The 17,642-nt window shown below is 40.3% G+C and overlaps 1 protein-coding gene across 2 annotated transcripts in view; it reads left to right on the forward strand.

Annotated features, from left to right (window-relative positions):
- Positions 1 to 14,946, forward strand: part of LOC125459120 (E3 ubiquitin-protein ligase RMND5A) — a 51,269-nt gene extending 36,323 nt beyond the window's left edge. For both annotated transcript variants that reach the window (XM_059650220.1, XM_059650225.1), the window contains 4 exons: positions 5,361 to 5,526; positions 10,117 to 10,219; positions 12,065 to 12,219; positions 14,099 to 14,946. In XM_059650220.1, the coding sequence (XP_059506203.1) occupies positions 5,361 to 5,526; positions 10,117 to 10,219; positions 12,065 to 12,219; positions 14,099 to 14,162 (488 nt within the window). In that variant the 3' untranslated portion in view covers positions 14,163 to 14,946. The remainder of the gene's footprint in view (positions 1 to 5,360; positions 5,527 to 10,116; positions 10,220 to 12,064; positions 12,220 to 14,098) is intronic.
- Positions 14,947 to 17,642: the final 2,696 nt, after the last annotated feature.

The following is a 17,642-nucleotide window of genomic DNA, read 5'->3' on the forward strand; positions in this document are numbered from 1 at the left end:
GGCAGGGATGAGGCAAGAGAGAGATTTTGAAAGCAACAATGAGAATTTTAAAATCCAAAATGTTTCAACTGTAAACAGATGTACAAAGGAACTTAAAAGTAGATCAAAAGTAGGCCATTTAGCCCTTTGAACCTGCTCTGCCATTCAGTATGATTGTGGCTGATCATCCAGTTCAGTACCTCTGTTCCTGTTTTAATCCCTTTATTCCTAAGAAATGTATCCAACTCCTTGAAAGCATGCAGTGTTTTGGCCTCAGCCACCAAGTCAGAGAATTCCATGGGCTCACCACACTCTGGGTGAAAAAGATTTTTCTCCTCTCAGTCCAAAATGATTTAGCCTTCTTCCTTAGACTTTGACCCCTGGTTCTGGATTCCCTGGTCCTCATGAACATCATAGAACATGGAACAGTACAGCACAGTACAGGCCCTTTGGCCCACCATGTTGTGCTGAACTTTTATCCTAATCCTGAGGTCTATCTAACCTTCACCCCTACCTTATACTATCATCCATATGCCTATCTAATAGCCGCTTAAATACCCCTAATGAGACTGACTTCACTACCGTCTCCGGCAATGCATTCTGCGCCCCTACCACTCTCCAAGTAAATAACTTACCTCCGACATCTCTCCTATATCTACCTCCACTCACTTTAAAACTATGCCCCCTCGTAATAGCTATATCCACCCTAGGAAAAAGTCTCTGGCTGTCTACTCTATCTATACCTTTGATCATTTTGTAAACCTCTATCAAGCCACCTCTCATCCTCCGTCGCTTTAAAGAAAAAAGCCCTAGCTCTCTCAACCTTTCCTTGTAAGACCTTCCTTCCATTTCAGGCAACATCATGGCAACTCTGCTCTGCACCTTTTCCAAGGCTTCCACATCTTTCCTGAAATGAGGCGACCAGAACTGGACACAATACTCCAGATGTGGACGAACCAGGCTTTTGTATAGCTGGAGCATAACTTCACAGTTCTTGAACTCAACCCCTCTATTAATGAAAGCTGACACACCATACGCCTTCTTAACAACTCTGTCCACCTGGTTGGCAGCTTTCAGGGAACTGTGGACCCCATGATCCTTCTCCTCCTCCACACTGCCAAGAATCTTTCCGTTAGTCCTGAATTCTGTTTTCAAGTTTGTCCTTCCTAAATGAATCACCTCTCACTTTTCAGCGTTAAACTCCATCTGCCACTTCTCAGCCCAGCTCTGCATCCTATCAATGTCCCTTTGTAACCTAGAACAGCCCTCCGCACTGTCCACAATACAACCCACCTTTGTATCGTCAGCGAACGTACTAATCAACCCTTCCACTCCTTCATCCAAATCATTTACAAAAATCACAAATAGAAGAGGACCCAGAACAGATCCTTGTGGTACACCACTCGTAACTGACCATCATGTTAGAATATTTTCTGTCCACTACCACCCTTTATCTTCTAAGCGTCAGCCAATTCCGAATCCAATCTGCCTCATTTCCCCCTATCCCATGCCACCTTACATTCTGCATGAGCCTACCATGGGGAACCTTCTCAAATGCCTTACTTTAAATCCATGTACGTCACACCCACTGCTCTACCTTCATCCACGTGTTTGGCCACCTCTTCAAAGAATTCAATAAGGTTTGTGGGACATGATCTACCCCTCACAAATCCATGCTGACTATCACGAATCAAACTGTACCTTTCCAAGTGATCTTAAATCCTATCTTTCAGAACCCTTTCCAATAATTTGCCCACCACTGAAGTAAGACTAATTGGCCTGTAATTTCCAGGGTTATCCCTGTTCCCTTTTTTGAACAAGGGAATGATGTTTGCCTCTCTCCAATCTCCCAGCACTATACCCATGGACAGTGAAGATGAAATGATCATCACCAAAGGCCCTGTGACCTCTTCCCTCGCTTCCCATAGAATCCATGGATAAATCCCATCAGGCCCTTACTGCAGAACATCCTTCCTGCATTTACCCTGACAGAATGGAAGCATTCATGCACAATTATTAATGAAGAACATTAAAAGGCTATTTGATAGGGGCTGCTGCAGCAGGTGAGCACAATCCTGTTCTTACCCTTTCTGACAAACAGTTCACTTCCTTCAAGGATGTCCTAAGCAGGACACTGACTTATTATATCTTTCCTATTCCTAATAAAACAAATTTAAAAACTTTATATCTCAATCCACAAACCATTCAAAATAAAATTGATGTGTTAATAGTGTAAGTAGTGGCGAATGGGTATGATTTGTTGGTCACAGGGAGGCTAGGTTTGAGAACAAAGAACAAAGAAAATTACAGCACAGGAACAGGCCCTTCGGCCCTCCAGGCCTGCGCTGATGGAGATCCTCTGTCTAACCTGTCATCTATTTCTAAGGGTCTGTATCCATTTGCTCCCTGCCCATCCATGTACCTGTCCAAATGTATCTTAAAAGACGCTAACGTGTCTGCGTCTACCACCTCCACTGGCAACGCGTTCCAGGCTCCCACCACCCTCTGTGTAAAGAACTTTCCATGCATATCTCCCTTAAACTTTCCTCCTCTCACTTTGAACTCATGACCCCTAGTAATTGAGTCCCCCACTCTGGGGGGGAAAAAGCTTTTTGCTATCCACCCTGTCTGTACCCCTCATGATTTTGTAGACCTCAATCAGGTCCCCCCTCAATCCCTGTCTTTCTAATGAAAATAATCCTAACCTACTCAACCTTTCTTCATAGCTGGCACCCTCCATACCAGGCAACATCCTGGTGAACCTCCTCCCTCTCCAAAGTGACCACATCCTTTTGGTAATGTGGCGACCAGAGCTGTACACAGTACTCTAAATGTGGCCGAACCAAAGTCTTATACAAGAGAGTTGAATATCTAACGGTCTCTGTGTTTTGGAAGGATAGGCATGAAGGAAAAGTATATGGTGAAGTTTAGTTAGTAAAGGAAGAGTTCACTGCAGTAGTGAGAAATTATATAGATACTGGTGATCGAGACATAGAATCAGTCTGTGTAGAAATTAGTAGTACTAAGGGAAAGAAGTCTCTGAAGGTGGGTAAACTATAGGATCCCCAAACGGTACTCCTTCATTCGGACGCAGGAAATACTGGGGGCTTGTGAGAAAGGTACAGCAATAATCATGAGTGATTTTAATATGCGTAATAGATTGAATTAGTGAAATTGGTCATGCAGCCTCAAGGGGTAATTCATTGAATGTATTGGAAATTATTTCTGGAGCAGTGTATTTTGGAATCAACCCTTAAGGAGCAGACTGTTGTGGCTGTGGTATTTTGTAATGGGGTGTGATTAATTAATGATCAAATAGTAAAAGATTCTCTAAGGGAAGTGATCATAGGATGCTTGAAATTCAAATTCAGTTTGATGGTAGGAAGCTGGAGTCTCCCACTCGTCTTCTGGAGTTAAAGATAGACATGAGCTCTCATGACCTTTGCAGCAAGACTAAAACGTAGGATGGTTGATGAACAGCTGCAGATGATTAAGGAGATATTCAGTTCCTTCCAATTAAAGTATATTCCAGAAGAGAAGTGAGATTATATACTGAGGTGGGTGAGGGAAACATCCATGGCTAAGCAACAAAGTTAAAGCGAACGTAAGGGCAAAAGCTAAAGCATATTTTATTGCCAAGGCCAGTGGAAGGCTGGAACATTATGAAACATTCAAAGATAAAGTGTCTCTTAAAAATAGATCATAAAATAGTAAAAGTAAATTATGCAAGATAACGAGCACAAAAAAAAATTGCAAATGCTTCTATACAAGGGAAGAAAGTCCCTGAACTGAAGATTGATCTTTGTGGAATGAGACTAGGGTGTTATTGGTGGGGATCACAGAAATGGTGGAGGCACTAAATTCATACTTTGGTTTATTTTTCACAGTGGAAGACACTAGTGCCACTTCGATAGTAACAGGTACTCTAGAGTTTAGAGAAAGGAAGGAGCTTTAAACAATTGTCCTTGCTAGGGAAAAAGTACTGAGAAACCTATTGGGATTGAAGGCAGACAAGTCTCCAGGGCCTGGAAGCCAACATCTTAGGGTCTTAAAATTGACAAAGATGATGTAGTGCAGATGCTTCCCTTCCTGGGGCAATTCAGAACAAGAGGTTACAGTTTCAGGATAAGGGGTTGCAACTTCAAAGCAGCTGAGATATTACTTTTCTCAAAGATTGCTAATCAGTAAAATTCACTACCCCAGAGTTTCCTGGATATCTGGGCATAATATGATGAGATAGACAGATTTTTAATTAACAGTGGTTGGAAGGGTTACAAACTGCTGGCAGAAAAATGGAGTGATCCCACGATGACATCAGCCATGATCATATTAAATAGCAAAGCACGCTCAAGGGGCTGAATTGCCTATTCCTGCTCCTAGTTCTTGTGTTCTATCCTAAAGAATTATGGAAGTTCAACATATCTTTATCCTTGCATGCGTTGAAGTCAATTAATTTAGCACACTCTGGGGATAGACCTGAGACCTCCCTGACCAGTATAGTACAATCTACTTAAGAAACAAAGTCAACAAGGAAGACTTGTAATGTTGTAGATCAAAATTATATATTTCATTTTGGGATATATTAATTGCCAGTGCCTGTCCTTGAATGCCACAGTGCAGTTCCTCTTGAAAGAGATTGGATGGTTTGAGTTGTTGGGAGAGATTGAGTAGGCTGGGGCTTCTTTCCCTGGAGTGTTGGAAGCTGAGGGGTGTCCTTTTAGAGGTTTATAAAATCATGATATGTATAGAGTGAATAGTCAAGGTTTTTATCCCAGGGTAGGGCAGTCCAAAACTAGACAGCATAGGTTTAAGTTGAGAAGGGAAAGCTTTAAGAGATGTGAAGAGCAACTTTTTCACGCAGAGGGTTGGGGAACATATGGAATGAGCTGCCAAAGGAGGTGGTGAAGGTGGGTGCAATAACAGCATTTAAAAGGCATCTGAATATGAAGGGTTTAGAGGGATTTGGGCCAAATGCTGACAAATGGGAATTGATCAGCTTAGGATATCTGTGCAGGCAATTTGGATCAAAAGGTCTGTTTCCATACTGGATAACTTTGACTTCATTTGTAAGGGGTGAAGAAAGTAGGTATTTTAAATCATTAAGTACAGGATTTATATGGCATTGCAAATCTGTAATCATTTAAAATGAACAAATTTATTCTGTGGAAGTGATTTTCTTTCTATTTAATTTGAATGTGAAAAGTAGAAAGCCATAAATATTGAGTGTTGGGTTGGAAGGCCATGGAAGAAGGAACAAAATTAAATAATATTTGTAATAAGGCTGTGCATTTTATGACCGCAAAAATATTTTTGGTTTTGAGAGTTGATGCATGTGCATTTTAGTTGCGAGAAATATGTTATGATTTTTTGTTTCTTTACAGATATTCAGGTGTTAATGGGAAGCCTTGTTTATTTGAGACAGGGAATAGCAAACTCACCGTACATGCACCTATTAGATTCTAATCAGTGGGCTGATATCTGTGATATCTTCACCAGGGATGCCTGCTCTCTCCTTGGCCTCTCAGTTGAATCACCACTGAGCGTCAGGTATGAGTAAACGTTATTAGATCTGTTTAAACAATCATGGGTTGAGGTTTCATTCATATCAAGAACTGAACTGAGACTATCTCAGAAAGCCAGCCATGGATGTCTAAGGAAATAAAGTATCATATTGAAAAAAGACACATACAAAAAAAGCAAAGAGTAGTGAGAAACTAGTAAACTGGAAAATCTTTAAAGGCCAACAGAAAGCCACAAAAAAGTTATAAAGAAAAGTGAGGTAGATCATGAGAGTAAACTAGCTCAGAATATAAAAACAGGCAGCAAAAGTTTCTACAAATATATAAATCATAAAAGAGTGGCAAAGGTAAACATTGGTCCTTCAGAGGGTGAGAAGGCCAATTTAATAACTGGGAATGAAGAAATAGCCAAGACATTAAAGTTATTTTGTGTCGGTCTTCACCAGTGAAAGACACAAATAACATGCTGAAAATTAATGGCAAGAAGTTATAGTAGGTGAGGACCCAGAAACTATCTTTATTGCTAAGGAGGCAGTGCTGGGCAAGCTAATGGGGCTAAAGGTAGGCAAGTCTCCTGGCCGTGATGAAATGCACCCCAGGGAACTAAAAGAGGTGATGTGGGAAATAGCAAATGCACTCGCAATTATTTACCAAAATTCACTAGACTCTGGAGTGGTTTCCATAAATTGGAAAACAGCCAATGTGACGCCACAGTTTAAAAAAGGAAGTAGACAAAAAGCAGGTAATTATAGGCCAGTTAGCTTAACTTCATTAGCAGGGAAAATGCTTGAATCTATCATTAAGGAAGAAATAGCAAGACATCTGGATGTAAATTGTCCCATTGAGAACACCTAGCATGCGTTCATGAAGGGTAGGTCATGTTTAACTAATTTGGTGGAATTCTTTGAGAACATTACTTGCATGTGGACAGAGGGGAGCCTGTGGATGTGGTGTATCTGGATTTCCAGAAGGCATTTGATAAGGTGCCACACCAAAGGCTGCTACGTAGGATAAAATTGCACGGTATTACAGGTAATGTATTGGCATGGATAGAGGATTGGTTGACCAGTAGAAAGCAAAGAGTAGGGGTAAATGGGTGTTTTTCTGGTTGGTGGTCAGTGGCTAGTGGTGTGCCTCAGGGATCAGTGTTGGGACCACAATTATTTACAATTTACAACGATGATTTGGAGTTGGGAGACTAAGTGTGGTGTGTCAAAATTTGTCGATAACACTAAGGTGCGTGGTAGATCAAAGTGTGCAGAAGACACAAAGTCTGCAGAGGGATATAGATAGTCTGAGTGAGTGGGCAAAGGTCTGGCAGATGGAGTACACTGTTGATAAGTGTGAGGTCATCCATTTTGGTAGGAATAACAACAAAATGGACTATGTTTTAAATGGTAAATAATTGCAACACGCTGCTGTGCAGAGGGACTTGGGTGTCCTTCTGCATGAATCGCTAAAAGTAGAATTGCAGGTGCAGCAGGTAATTAAAAAGGCAAATAGAATTTTGTCTGCCTTTGCTAGAGGAATGGAGTTTAAAAACAGGGAGGCTATGCTGCAGCTGTATAGGGTCCTGGTGAGGCCACACCTGGAGTGCTGTGTGCAGTTTTGGTCTCCTTACTTGAGAAGAGATATGCTAGCACTGGAGGGGGTGCATAGGAGATTCACTCGGTTGATTCCAGAGTTGAAAGGGCTGGGTTATGAGGAGAGACTGAGAATGCTCATTGGAATTCCGAAGAATGAGGGGAGATCTTACAGAAACATATAAGATTATGAAGGGAATAGATAAGGTTGCAGCAGGGAGGTTGTTTCTGCGAGCAGGTGAAACTAGGACTAGAGGGCATTGACTCTAAATGAAGAGAAGCAGATGTAGGACTGAGGTCAGGAGAAACTTCTTCACCCAAAGGGTTGTGAATCTGTGGAATTCCCTGCCCAGTGAAGTGGTTGAAGCTACCTCACTGAATGTTTTCAAGGTAAGGGTAGATGAATTTTCGACTTGAAAGAGGTGTACAAAATGATCAGAGGTATATATAGAGTAGACAGCTAGAGACTTTTCCTAGGGTGGATGTAGCTTTTACGAAGGGAGATAGTTTTAAAGTGAAATGAGGTAGATATTGGCGAGACGTCAGAGGTAGTTTCTTCACTCAGTGATAGGGGCATGGAATGCATTGCCGGAGAGGGTAGTGGAGTTGGCCTCATTAGGGGCATTTAAGCGGCTATTAGATAGGTACATGGATGATGGTATAATGTCGCAATGGAGGTTAGATAGACCTTAGGTTTAGGGTAAAAGTTCGGCACAGCTTTGTGGGCCGAAGGGCCTGTACTGTGCTGTACTGTTCTATGTTCCATGGAACAGTAAAGGAATTAAGGGTTATGGTGAGTGGGTGGGTAAGTGGAGCTGAGTCTCAAAAAGATCAGCCATGATCTTATTAAATGCTGGGGCAGGCTCAAGGGGCCTGATGGCCTACTCCTGCTCCTAGTTCTTATGTACCTAAACTGAACTGAACCTAGTTCTAGCGAGAGTCAACTTGAACTCAAAATGTTAACTGTTTCTGTCTCCGTCGATGCTACTACACCACATTTTCTATTTTGTGACAAACTACTTCTGTCCTTTGCACCCAACACAGCATCTTGAGTCCAATCCGAGCTAAATTTGATTCCAGGTCCAAAAGAGAAAATATTAGTGTGCAAACCTCTGGGACCTCCGTCATATACTTTGAATGCAGATGATAGCATCGTTAGCTTGGACACTTAGTATCCATCCCTAACTGCCCTTGAGATATGGTGGTGTAATGCTGCCTTAATCTGCTAGAGTCTGTAGTGGATACGTACACCAAAGTGCTGCCAGAAAGCAAGTTCTAGGATTCCTATTGCTTGTAAGTGAAGGAACAGGGATATTGTTCCAAGTCAGTGATGGTGTTGCTTGGACAGGAACTTTGTATGCTGTTCCTATGCATCTCCTGCCCTTGTCCTTCTAGGTGTTGAGACCATGAGTTAGGCAGGTGCTGTGGAGAAAGTCTTGGTGAGTTGCTGCACTACATCACTGTACTTTGGTGACGAAGGGAATGAACATTGAAAATGGTGGATGCAGTGCTAATCGAGTGCCCTGTATTGTCCTGGTTGGTGATAAGCTGTTGGAGCTACACCCAACCAGGTAAGAGAAGAGTAAACCATCTCATTCCTGATTTGTGCCTTGCAGATGGTGGGCTTTGGTGGATCAGGAGGTGAGTTACTCAGTAGGGAATTTCTAGCCTTTGACCTTCAGTTGTTGTAACAGTATTTATATAGTACATTCTGTTTAGCCCTGAACACTCTCTGTTCAAAGATAACTGCCAGGAAGTTGAATAGTAGATTATTTATTAATGATAATGCCATTGGATGTCAAGGGCAAATATTTCTTGTGTGTCACAAATTTTACTTGCCATTTATCAGCCCAGTCCTGATGTTTCATGTGAACACTGGTTGTTTTGTTATCTTGTGAATGGTGCTGAACATTGTGCAATCATCCATGATCCTCCTGCTTCTGACTTATGTTGCAAGAGAGATCATTGTAGCAGATGGAGAATGTTAGGTCTAGGACACTACCCTGAGGGACCCTGCAATGATGTCCAGAAACTGAGATGATTGCCTCCAATGACCACAGCCATCTTTGTGGTAGGTGTAACCAGTGGAAAGTTTGCCATGGCTTCCATTGACTTCAGTTTTGGCTCTGACGCGTGATGCCATACTCGATCACATGCTGCCTTGATGACAAGAGCAGTCATTTTTCACTGTAATCTTACACTTTGCGGTATGTCTTGTGCAATTCTTACGGTTAGTAAAGCATTTGAACTTCCAAAGTGTGCTTTGCCAACAATACTAGGAGGTGACTTGTCGAATAAAAGGACTAACAGAATAATAGGACCAAATGGGCACTTTCTGTGCTGTATATCCAACATAATTTTATGCTGTAATTTCAGAAGTTGATCCTGATTGTGGTGTTATGTATGGGGAAATACTTTTTATTCACTTGATGGCAGTGTTGTGCCACTTCAAGTTCACATATGTAAATTATTCTCCCTGTTGATATGTTCCTAATCTTACTGGCCCTGCCTGAGGAGGCACAAAGGCTGAGTGATCCTTCTCACTTTGAGCAAAAAACTTTTTTAAGAATGATTCACTTTGGCTACCTTCATGTGACTTAACTGATTTGAGAATTGGAAGTTTTGTTTTCTCAGCCAGGGACTATTTGTTTGTTCAGGAGAGAGTGATCAATTTCTTTTTTCGTTTAAAAGCTAGAGAAATCATGACTGAACTATATAATCATTAATACTTAATCTATGTTACCAGTGCTTGGTCTAAACAGAGCCTTCTTCTTAGCAGCTCATGTGTTTTGTAATATTTCAACATCTTTTCAGAATAAAATCTTCAAGATCGCTGGATCTTAATTCTCAAACCTGGATTTTATTGCTATATTAATGAAATATTTGGCATGCTGTGCTTTACAATGCCAAATATTATCTTCTGTTTGCAAAAACTATTGAAAAGCAAATTCACAGTATGTTACATATAATGTTTGAAAAGTTTTCATGTTAAATTGATATATGCATCTTAATTTTATTAATAATTATTTGTTCAGTTTTTCAGCAGGGTGCATTGCATTGCCAGCTCTCATTAACATTAAGGCAGTAATCGAGCAGAGACAATGCACCGGAGTATGGAATCAGAAGGATGAGCTGCCAGTGAGTGTGTATTAATGTTTATAGTCAGATTGTGTGTAAACCCACGATAGACGCAGACTCTTGATAGAGCTTGGATTAACTTGGGTTCGGCAGCTAGAATTGGCAACCAAGCTGAAGAATTGCTGTTACTACCTTCTGTATAGCAGTTAACTAGTGAAGCATGCATTGTACATGTTATTCAAATCTTTCCAGTTGGGTAATTGCTTGATTACATGACTTTTCAAGCTATTTAAAAATACATTGGAAATGCATTAAATGAGTTGTGTGGAAGAATGGGAAGGAAATCACTAACAGTCAGAAAACTTCTTTCTTATCACTGTTTCAGTCCAAGTTCAATGTTGAACACCTTGCTGAAGGCCTTAACATTTTGGTAGCAAGTATTCAAGCAAATTCCTGATATTTTGCACAGAGTGGTGTTCTCATTTTAAAGCCAGAAACCAACATGTTGAAGCAGCCTGGAGTCAGATCTGGGGTGCACTGCAGTCTGGATTTCCAAGGCTAACCATTTTTAGGTGAGCACTAACACACTCATATGGTCCACGGCTAAGTTTATTTGGATCTTCCCACTGTCATGGAAATATATGGACCTTCTCATAAGCAACATGGAGAGAACATTTGAGCAACAGGATTGCAAATTTATTTTTTAAAAAGGCCAGGAAATAATGTTTTACTTGCACAAGGCCATGGAGCACAACAATTTTGGGCAATTCATTACAGGAAAGATATAAAAGCAATGGAAAGTTACAGCTTAAATTTGCTGTAGATTCACAAAAGCTCTAATGAAAGTTGTTTCACTTTATTGACTATACAGTGAATTTCTGACAGCACATAGGCTTAGGCCAGCTCAATACAGTCCTTTTATGGGGAAAATCACAGCCCATGATTCATCCCTGTTTAACATTAAGTTGCTATTTTTGTAGATATGACAATGGCTGTAGTGAGAAGTAGAAGTGCAAAATGCAATTTTCCAATTGTTTTGTTTTGCTGTGAAGCAATTTTGCGTCAAGTGACACAGAGAAGCAGTAATTGAAGTTTAGCAGTTTGAATAGAAATGAGAACTCTTACTAAAGTAGCTGGTGGTTTCAATCCTGATACCCAGGCTGCTAGCTGCAGTGTCTGCACTCACAACTAGTAGAATAGAGAATGGTGGCCTTCTTTTTAATAGTTTATATGTACTGAGGAGACACATACAAAACTGCAGTGAGTTGCCTTGAATATTAGGATTGGATTTTATTATTAGGCGTGAAATAGAAAAATCTCTTCAAGAGCCTATACTGAGCTGAAATTAGGAGTGCTTGTGCCTGAACTGAGAGCTTCCCTAATGCTGAAATGACATAACTTGGAATTGGAGGAGAAATAGGTACTCTTGGGTTCTTGTTATTTTGTGGCTGGTGCAACTCACAAGCTGCTTTTTTTTTTGAAAGCTGAAATGTTTAGTATTATAGAAAACTGTTTATAGGTTGCTTTCACATCATTCTTATATGACCTCTTCACATTACTATTCCTTATCTGCTTTCTTTGGCTTCCGGTATGCAACTGATAGATTGCAAGATTATTATTTTTGCCAAATCACTGCACGGTCTCAACCTCTTCTTACTTTTCTGATCTCCTTTGGTACACACTACTCAGATACAGATGCAGTTCCAAAAAATTTTCTGCCTAGGCACTTTGTTTTTGCTCTCAAATGTCTTATTAAAATTCTCCTTGGCTTTGTCTTTTCAGTCTGATACAATCCATTTCCTCCTTCCCCTCTCTCTTAGTACTAATCATTCCTGAAGCATTGCTTTCTTGCAAGAAAACACCCACCATATTACTGAATGCAATGTTCTCCTGATTTTTTTTTAGATTGAAGTAGACCTCGGTAAAAAATGTTGGTATCATTCGATCTTCGCCTGTCCAATTCTCCGACAGCAGACTACAGAATCCAATCCACCTATGAAGCTTGTCTGTGGCCACATAATCTCACGAGATGCTCTGAACAAAATGATTAATGGAAGCAAGTAAGTGCTGTCACACAAACCCTTCAGATTTTCTGGATGTTTCAATTTCATGTTAGCATTAATTATCACTCAGAACAAATAGCTAGTAGGTCATCCTTGGTGATTATTTACAAAATTTCTTCATTACAGAAGAAGTAGGTCATTCACCTCCTTGTATTCTTGTCTTAGGCTCTGTTAGATTATGTTCACTCCAGACATCTCACAACACCAGTTATTGTCCAACAGGTTTATTTGAAATCACAAGCTTTCAAAGCACTCCTCCTTTGCCAGGTGACTTCACCTGATAAAGGAGCAGTACTCCAAAATCTTGCGATTTCAAATAAACATGTTGGACTATAACTTGGTGCCATGTGACTTTTGACTTTGCTCCTCCAAGTACAACACTGGCACCTCTACATCATGTTCAATCCAGCCAGGGCAGATCGTGGAATTTGAATTCAGTGTGAATCTGGAAATAACTGGTCTAATAATGCCCACGAATCCATTGTCGATTGTGGGAAAAACTCACCTGGTTCACCAATACCCTTTAGGGAAGGAAACTGCCATCCTTACCTGGTCTGGCCTACATGTGACTCCAGACCCACAAGAATGTGGCTGACTCTTAACTGCCTGATGGGCAATAAATGTTGGCCTGGCCAGTGACACCCTCATTCAGTGTATGTAATTTTTTTTAAAAAGTATCATGACTCATCTATACCATTGCTGTACTAAGAACAAGCTCTTATTCACATAGCTTGATACTGTTATTCAAAATTAAAAAAACTGGTTTCAATCTTAAGAAATTTCCATTGACCCAGCATCACAGCTTTTAAAATAATGAGAAATGGTGAGCAGTACTTGACTATATGGCCTACTGAGCCGCCTAGCCATTCAGACTGCCCAAAAAATTTAAATTTGATTTGCTGCATACTACCCATCATGATTTCCTGAGAGACCAGAAATCCATCACTCTTAGTCTTCAAGATATTGAATAATGAAGCCCTCACAAATTTTGCGTCATCTCAATCCTGAATAACAGTCTTTTCTAGCCCTGTGTCACTCGACTTGAGACTGTGTTCTAGATTTCCAATGGAGCAGCATAGTGGCTTGTGTTTGATTCCACTCTTGGGCAACTGTGTGGCGTTTGCATTTTCTCAACATGCCTATCTGTCTGGGTGATCCGGTTTCCTCGTCCAGTGCAAAGATGCGCATGTTAGGTTAGGTGGATTGGCCATGCTGAATTGCCCCATTATGTTAAGGGATGTGCAGGTTAGGTGGATTAGCCATGGAAAATGCAGGGTTACCGGGATAGCATCGTGGGATGCATCTGGTTAGAATGTTCTTCAGAGGGATGGTGTGGACTCAATGAGCCCATCACTGATTCTGATTTCCCCATGCAAGGGGTACAAATTCATAATAAGTATCTTCTCAATTCCCTTCAGAATCTTATTTATTTTAATAAAATTACCTCTCAAATTTCTAAACTCCAGAAGGTAAGATCTTAACTTCATGACTTTTTTTTGAGAGTACAATACTTTGTTTTCTTCATATTAAAAAAAATCTGATTTCACTCTGAAATGGCCAACTCTACTGTTAAGCTGATGTCGTTTTATTTTTTCACTCTCATGATGCAAAATAATTTATCTAAGTCTGTCAGTGAATAGTTTCACATTGGAAAAAATTATTCAATGGATAGTTTAAGAAATATTTAAGAACAATAGGTTTATGTTTAACTCTTTTGCTTAGAAAGGCTTGAGGGTGGGTAAGTCACTCACACGTCTGCAGCAGAATTGTGCTTGTTAAACTTAGTCTGGTTGGGTGATCATGAAGGATGTTTATCTTCCTCTGATTCTTTTAACTGTGATTTTCTAATTAATTCTCATATCTCTTCACTTCCTAGGTTGAAATGCCCGTATTGTCCCATGGAGCAGGCGCCAGCTGATGCAAAACAGATCTTCTTTTGAAGATTATTGTGACTGGGGGGATAGTTCAGGAAGTTTTGAGCAGTGCTGTAGCAATTCATTATTCTGTTGGACTAATGCTTGCTAAGTTACCGATGGTGTGAATATGCCAATGTGTATTTGGGATGGACAAAACAGGGAAGACTACTGGGTATAAATTGGTTGCAATAGGGCTTTTGAACTCAGCTTGGTCTTGATACTTGATCAAGTGAGTACACCAGCACTCACCATTTCATGCAGTTATTTTATATTGAAACAATACTAGTAGTGCATTTTTAAAACTTAAAATATATGTAATTACCCATGAACAATGTTTTCGTATGGTTCCTCATAGTATCATTGTCATTTCATGGGTTAAATTTGATTTTTTTAAAGTTCAGTGTGATCTTCATTCTTTAAAGAAAATAGAAAAATTGAATGTATGAGTAGACAACTGCCGGTAATGTTTGCATACCTTTCTATGTTGGTTTGATTGAGGTAGCTTTGGTATATTTTCATGTAATTTCTTTCCTGACACAATTTGGCACAAAGCTCAGACATTGAGTGTGCATATATTGAGCTCCCAGGGGCTGATTATTTAAATTTACTGTAAATTTAAAAAGCATTTGCATTGAAAGTAGGCTAGCAGAGTATTGGCATGGGGGAAGGAAACAATGCATGAAGGATAAACATGTATAATTCTGCTTCATGTAGATAAGTTAGTTAGGTGTATGGTACCATGTCCAATACATAATTACAACCTGAAATATAATAGTGAAAATCTTATTAAACAGAAGTTGTATACCAAGCATTTGTGTATTTCATCACTGTTTGAAGTGTATACTATCATGTTCTATTTAAGAATGGGTTGTTGAAATTGCATTATAAGATTTGCTCTAAAGTTTGTTCTGTGTTGAATTAATTTATACAATGTTAACGCCTGCATTTTGGAAAAGAGTTCCAAAATACTCTACTGGCACCATCATGAACTTTGTGAATAATGTTGAAATTTAATTAATTTTCTCATGCTCCAGCTTCTTTGTATTCCTCGTATTTTTCATTCATACTGAATATGTTGTGAACATTATCATTACATAAACTCTCAGACAAAGTGCCAGAGTGAGGGAGACATAAGTAGCACTTATTCGTCCTAAGCAGTCGTATAAAAATCTAACTTATCTTTGCGTAACATCTCCCTGATTGTGCTGCATACACCAGATTGTCAGTCACTGCACACAGTCACAACACCTCAACAATCTCTGATTACGTAGTAAATCTTAGAGACTGATTTAATCCAGATGTTACCTCACTATTGACAGGGAGGTGTCGGTATTGGACTGGGGTGGACAAGGCCAGAAATCACGTGACACCAGGTTATAGTCCAGCAGGTTTATTTGAAAACACAAGCTTTTGGAGCTTCACTCTTTCTTCAGGTGTTAGTGAGAGAAGTAGAAGAGTCATAGCCTGTGTCCATGCTGTAAGACACTGTTTGGCCCAAACTGGTCCGTGCGACCAAGATGTCCATTCACGCTGCACCCATTTCCCTGCACTGGGCCCATATCCGTCTAAACTTTTCCTATCCATGTACTTGTCTAAATGCCTTTTGAATGTACCTGCCTCAACCACTTCTGCTGGCAGCTTATTCCATATGCGTACCGCTCTCAGTGTTTTTTTAAAACAAAAAGTTACCCCTTAGGTTCCCATGTATTCTTTCCCCGCTTACCTTAAGCTGATGCCCCCTAGTCTTTGATTCCACAACCTTGGGGAAAAGTACTGAGCGCATTCACCCTATTCATGCCTACTATTCTCTTATACACTTATATAAGATCACCCCTCAGTCTCCTGCACTGTATAGAAAAAAGACCTAGCTTGTCCAACCTCTCCGTATAATGCAATTTCTTGAGTCCTGGCAACATTCCTATAAATTTCTTCTGCACTCTTTCCAGTTTAATAATATCCTTCCTATAGCAAGGTGACCAAAAAACAACACAATATTCCAAGTGCAGCCACACCAATGTCTTTTCCAACTACAACATGACTTCCCAAATTTTATATTCAGTATCCTGACTGATGAAGGCCAGTGTGTCAAAAGCCTTCTTCAATGTGCTGTCTATCTGTGACTCCACTTTTAGAGAACCGTGCACCTGAACTCCAAGGTCCTTCTCTTCCACTACACTCGTTGAGGCCCTACCATTCACCATGAAACTCCTATCTCAATTTGACTTTCCAAAATGCAGCACCTCGCACTTATCTATATTAAACTCAATTTGCCATTTTTCCACCTACTTCCCCAGCTGATCAAGATCTTGCTGCAATTTCTGATAACCTTAATCACTGTCCACAATACTGCCTATTTTAGTGTCATCTGCAAACTTACTAATCATGCCTTGTACATTCTTATCCATATCATTGATACAGATAACAAATAGCAATGGGCATACCACTGATCCCTCAGGCACACCGCTAGTCACAGGCCGTCAGTCAGACAAGCATCCTTCCAGTATTACCCTCTGTTTTCTACCTTCAAACCAATTGTATATCCAATTTGCCATCTCTCCCTGCATTCCATGTGATCTAGCCGTCCAGAACAGCTTACCATGTGGAACCTTATCAAAAGCTTTACTGAAATCTATATGGACTAAGTCTACTGCCCTGCCCTCACCAACCTTCCTGATCACTTCATCAAAGAACTCTAACCAATTTGTGAGGCATGATCTCTCACACAAAGCCATCCTGTCTACTAATCACGCTCTGTCTTTCCAAATACATATATATCTTGTCTCAATCTTCTCAAGTAACTTCACCAACCACAGATTTTAAGCTTACTGGTCTATAATTCCCAGGTACTTCTTTGCAGGCCTTTTTAAGGGTACAACATTTGCTATCCCTTCAGTCTTCCGGTACTTCAGCCGTGGCTATGACAATGCAAATGTATCGGCCCGGGCCTCCGTACTTTCTTCAATAGCCTCTGGCAGAGTTCTTGGACATATCTGATCAAGGCCAGGAGAATTATCCACATTCATACATTCTAATAAGTCCAACACCACGTCGACTGTGATATGTACTGTCCCAAAGATGTTGCTACTAACTTCTCCTAAATTCCCAAGTCTTCGTATCTTTCTCCACAATAAACACAAGAGAAATATTCATTGAGGACTTCAACTGTTTCTTGCGGTTCCACCCGTGTCTGCTTTGGTCCTTGAGAGGCCCTGTTCTCTTTTTGTTATTCTTTTTCCTTGAACATACTTAAAGAACCTCTTTGGATTCACCATAATGTTCTCAGCCAAAGCTATCTCATGTCCCCTTTGAGGAACTTCTGAGGAAGGGTCACTGGACCGGAAACATTAACTCTGATTTTTAGTTTCTTCACAGATGCTGCCGGACCTACTGAGCTTTTCCCGCAACTTCTGGTTTTGTTTTGATTTACAGTATCCACAGTTCTTTCACTTTTTTTTTAAAAAGAAATATTGAAACTTTAGCCAGAATAAAGGAGGTATGGCTCAG

The sequence above is a fragment of the Stegostoma tigrinum genome, chromosome 1, assembly GCF_030684315.1.
Source record: "Stegostoma tigrinum isolate sSteTig4 chromosome 1, sSteTig4.hap1, whole genome shotgun sequence".
Taxonomy (NCBI): Eukaryota; Metazoa; Chordata; class Chondrichthyes; order Orectolobiformes; family Stegostomatidae; genus Stegostoma; species Stegostoma tigrinum.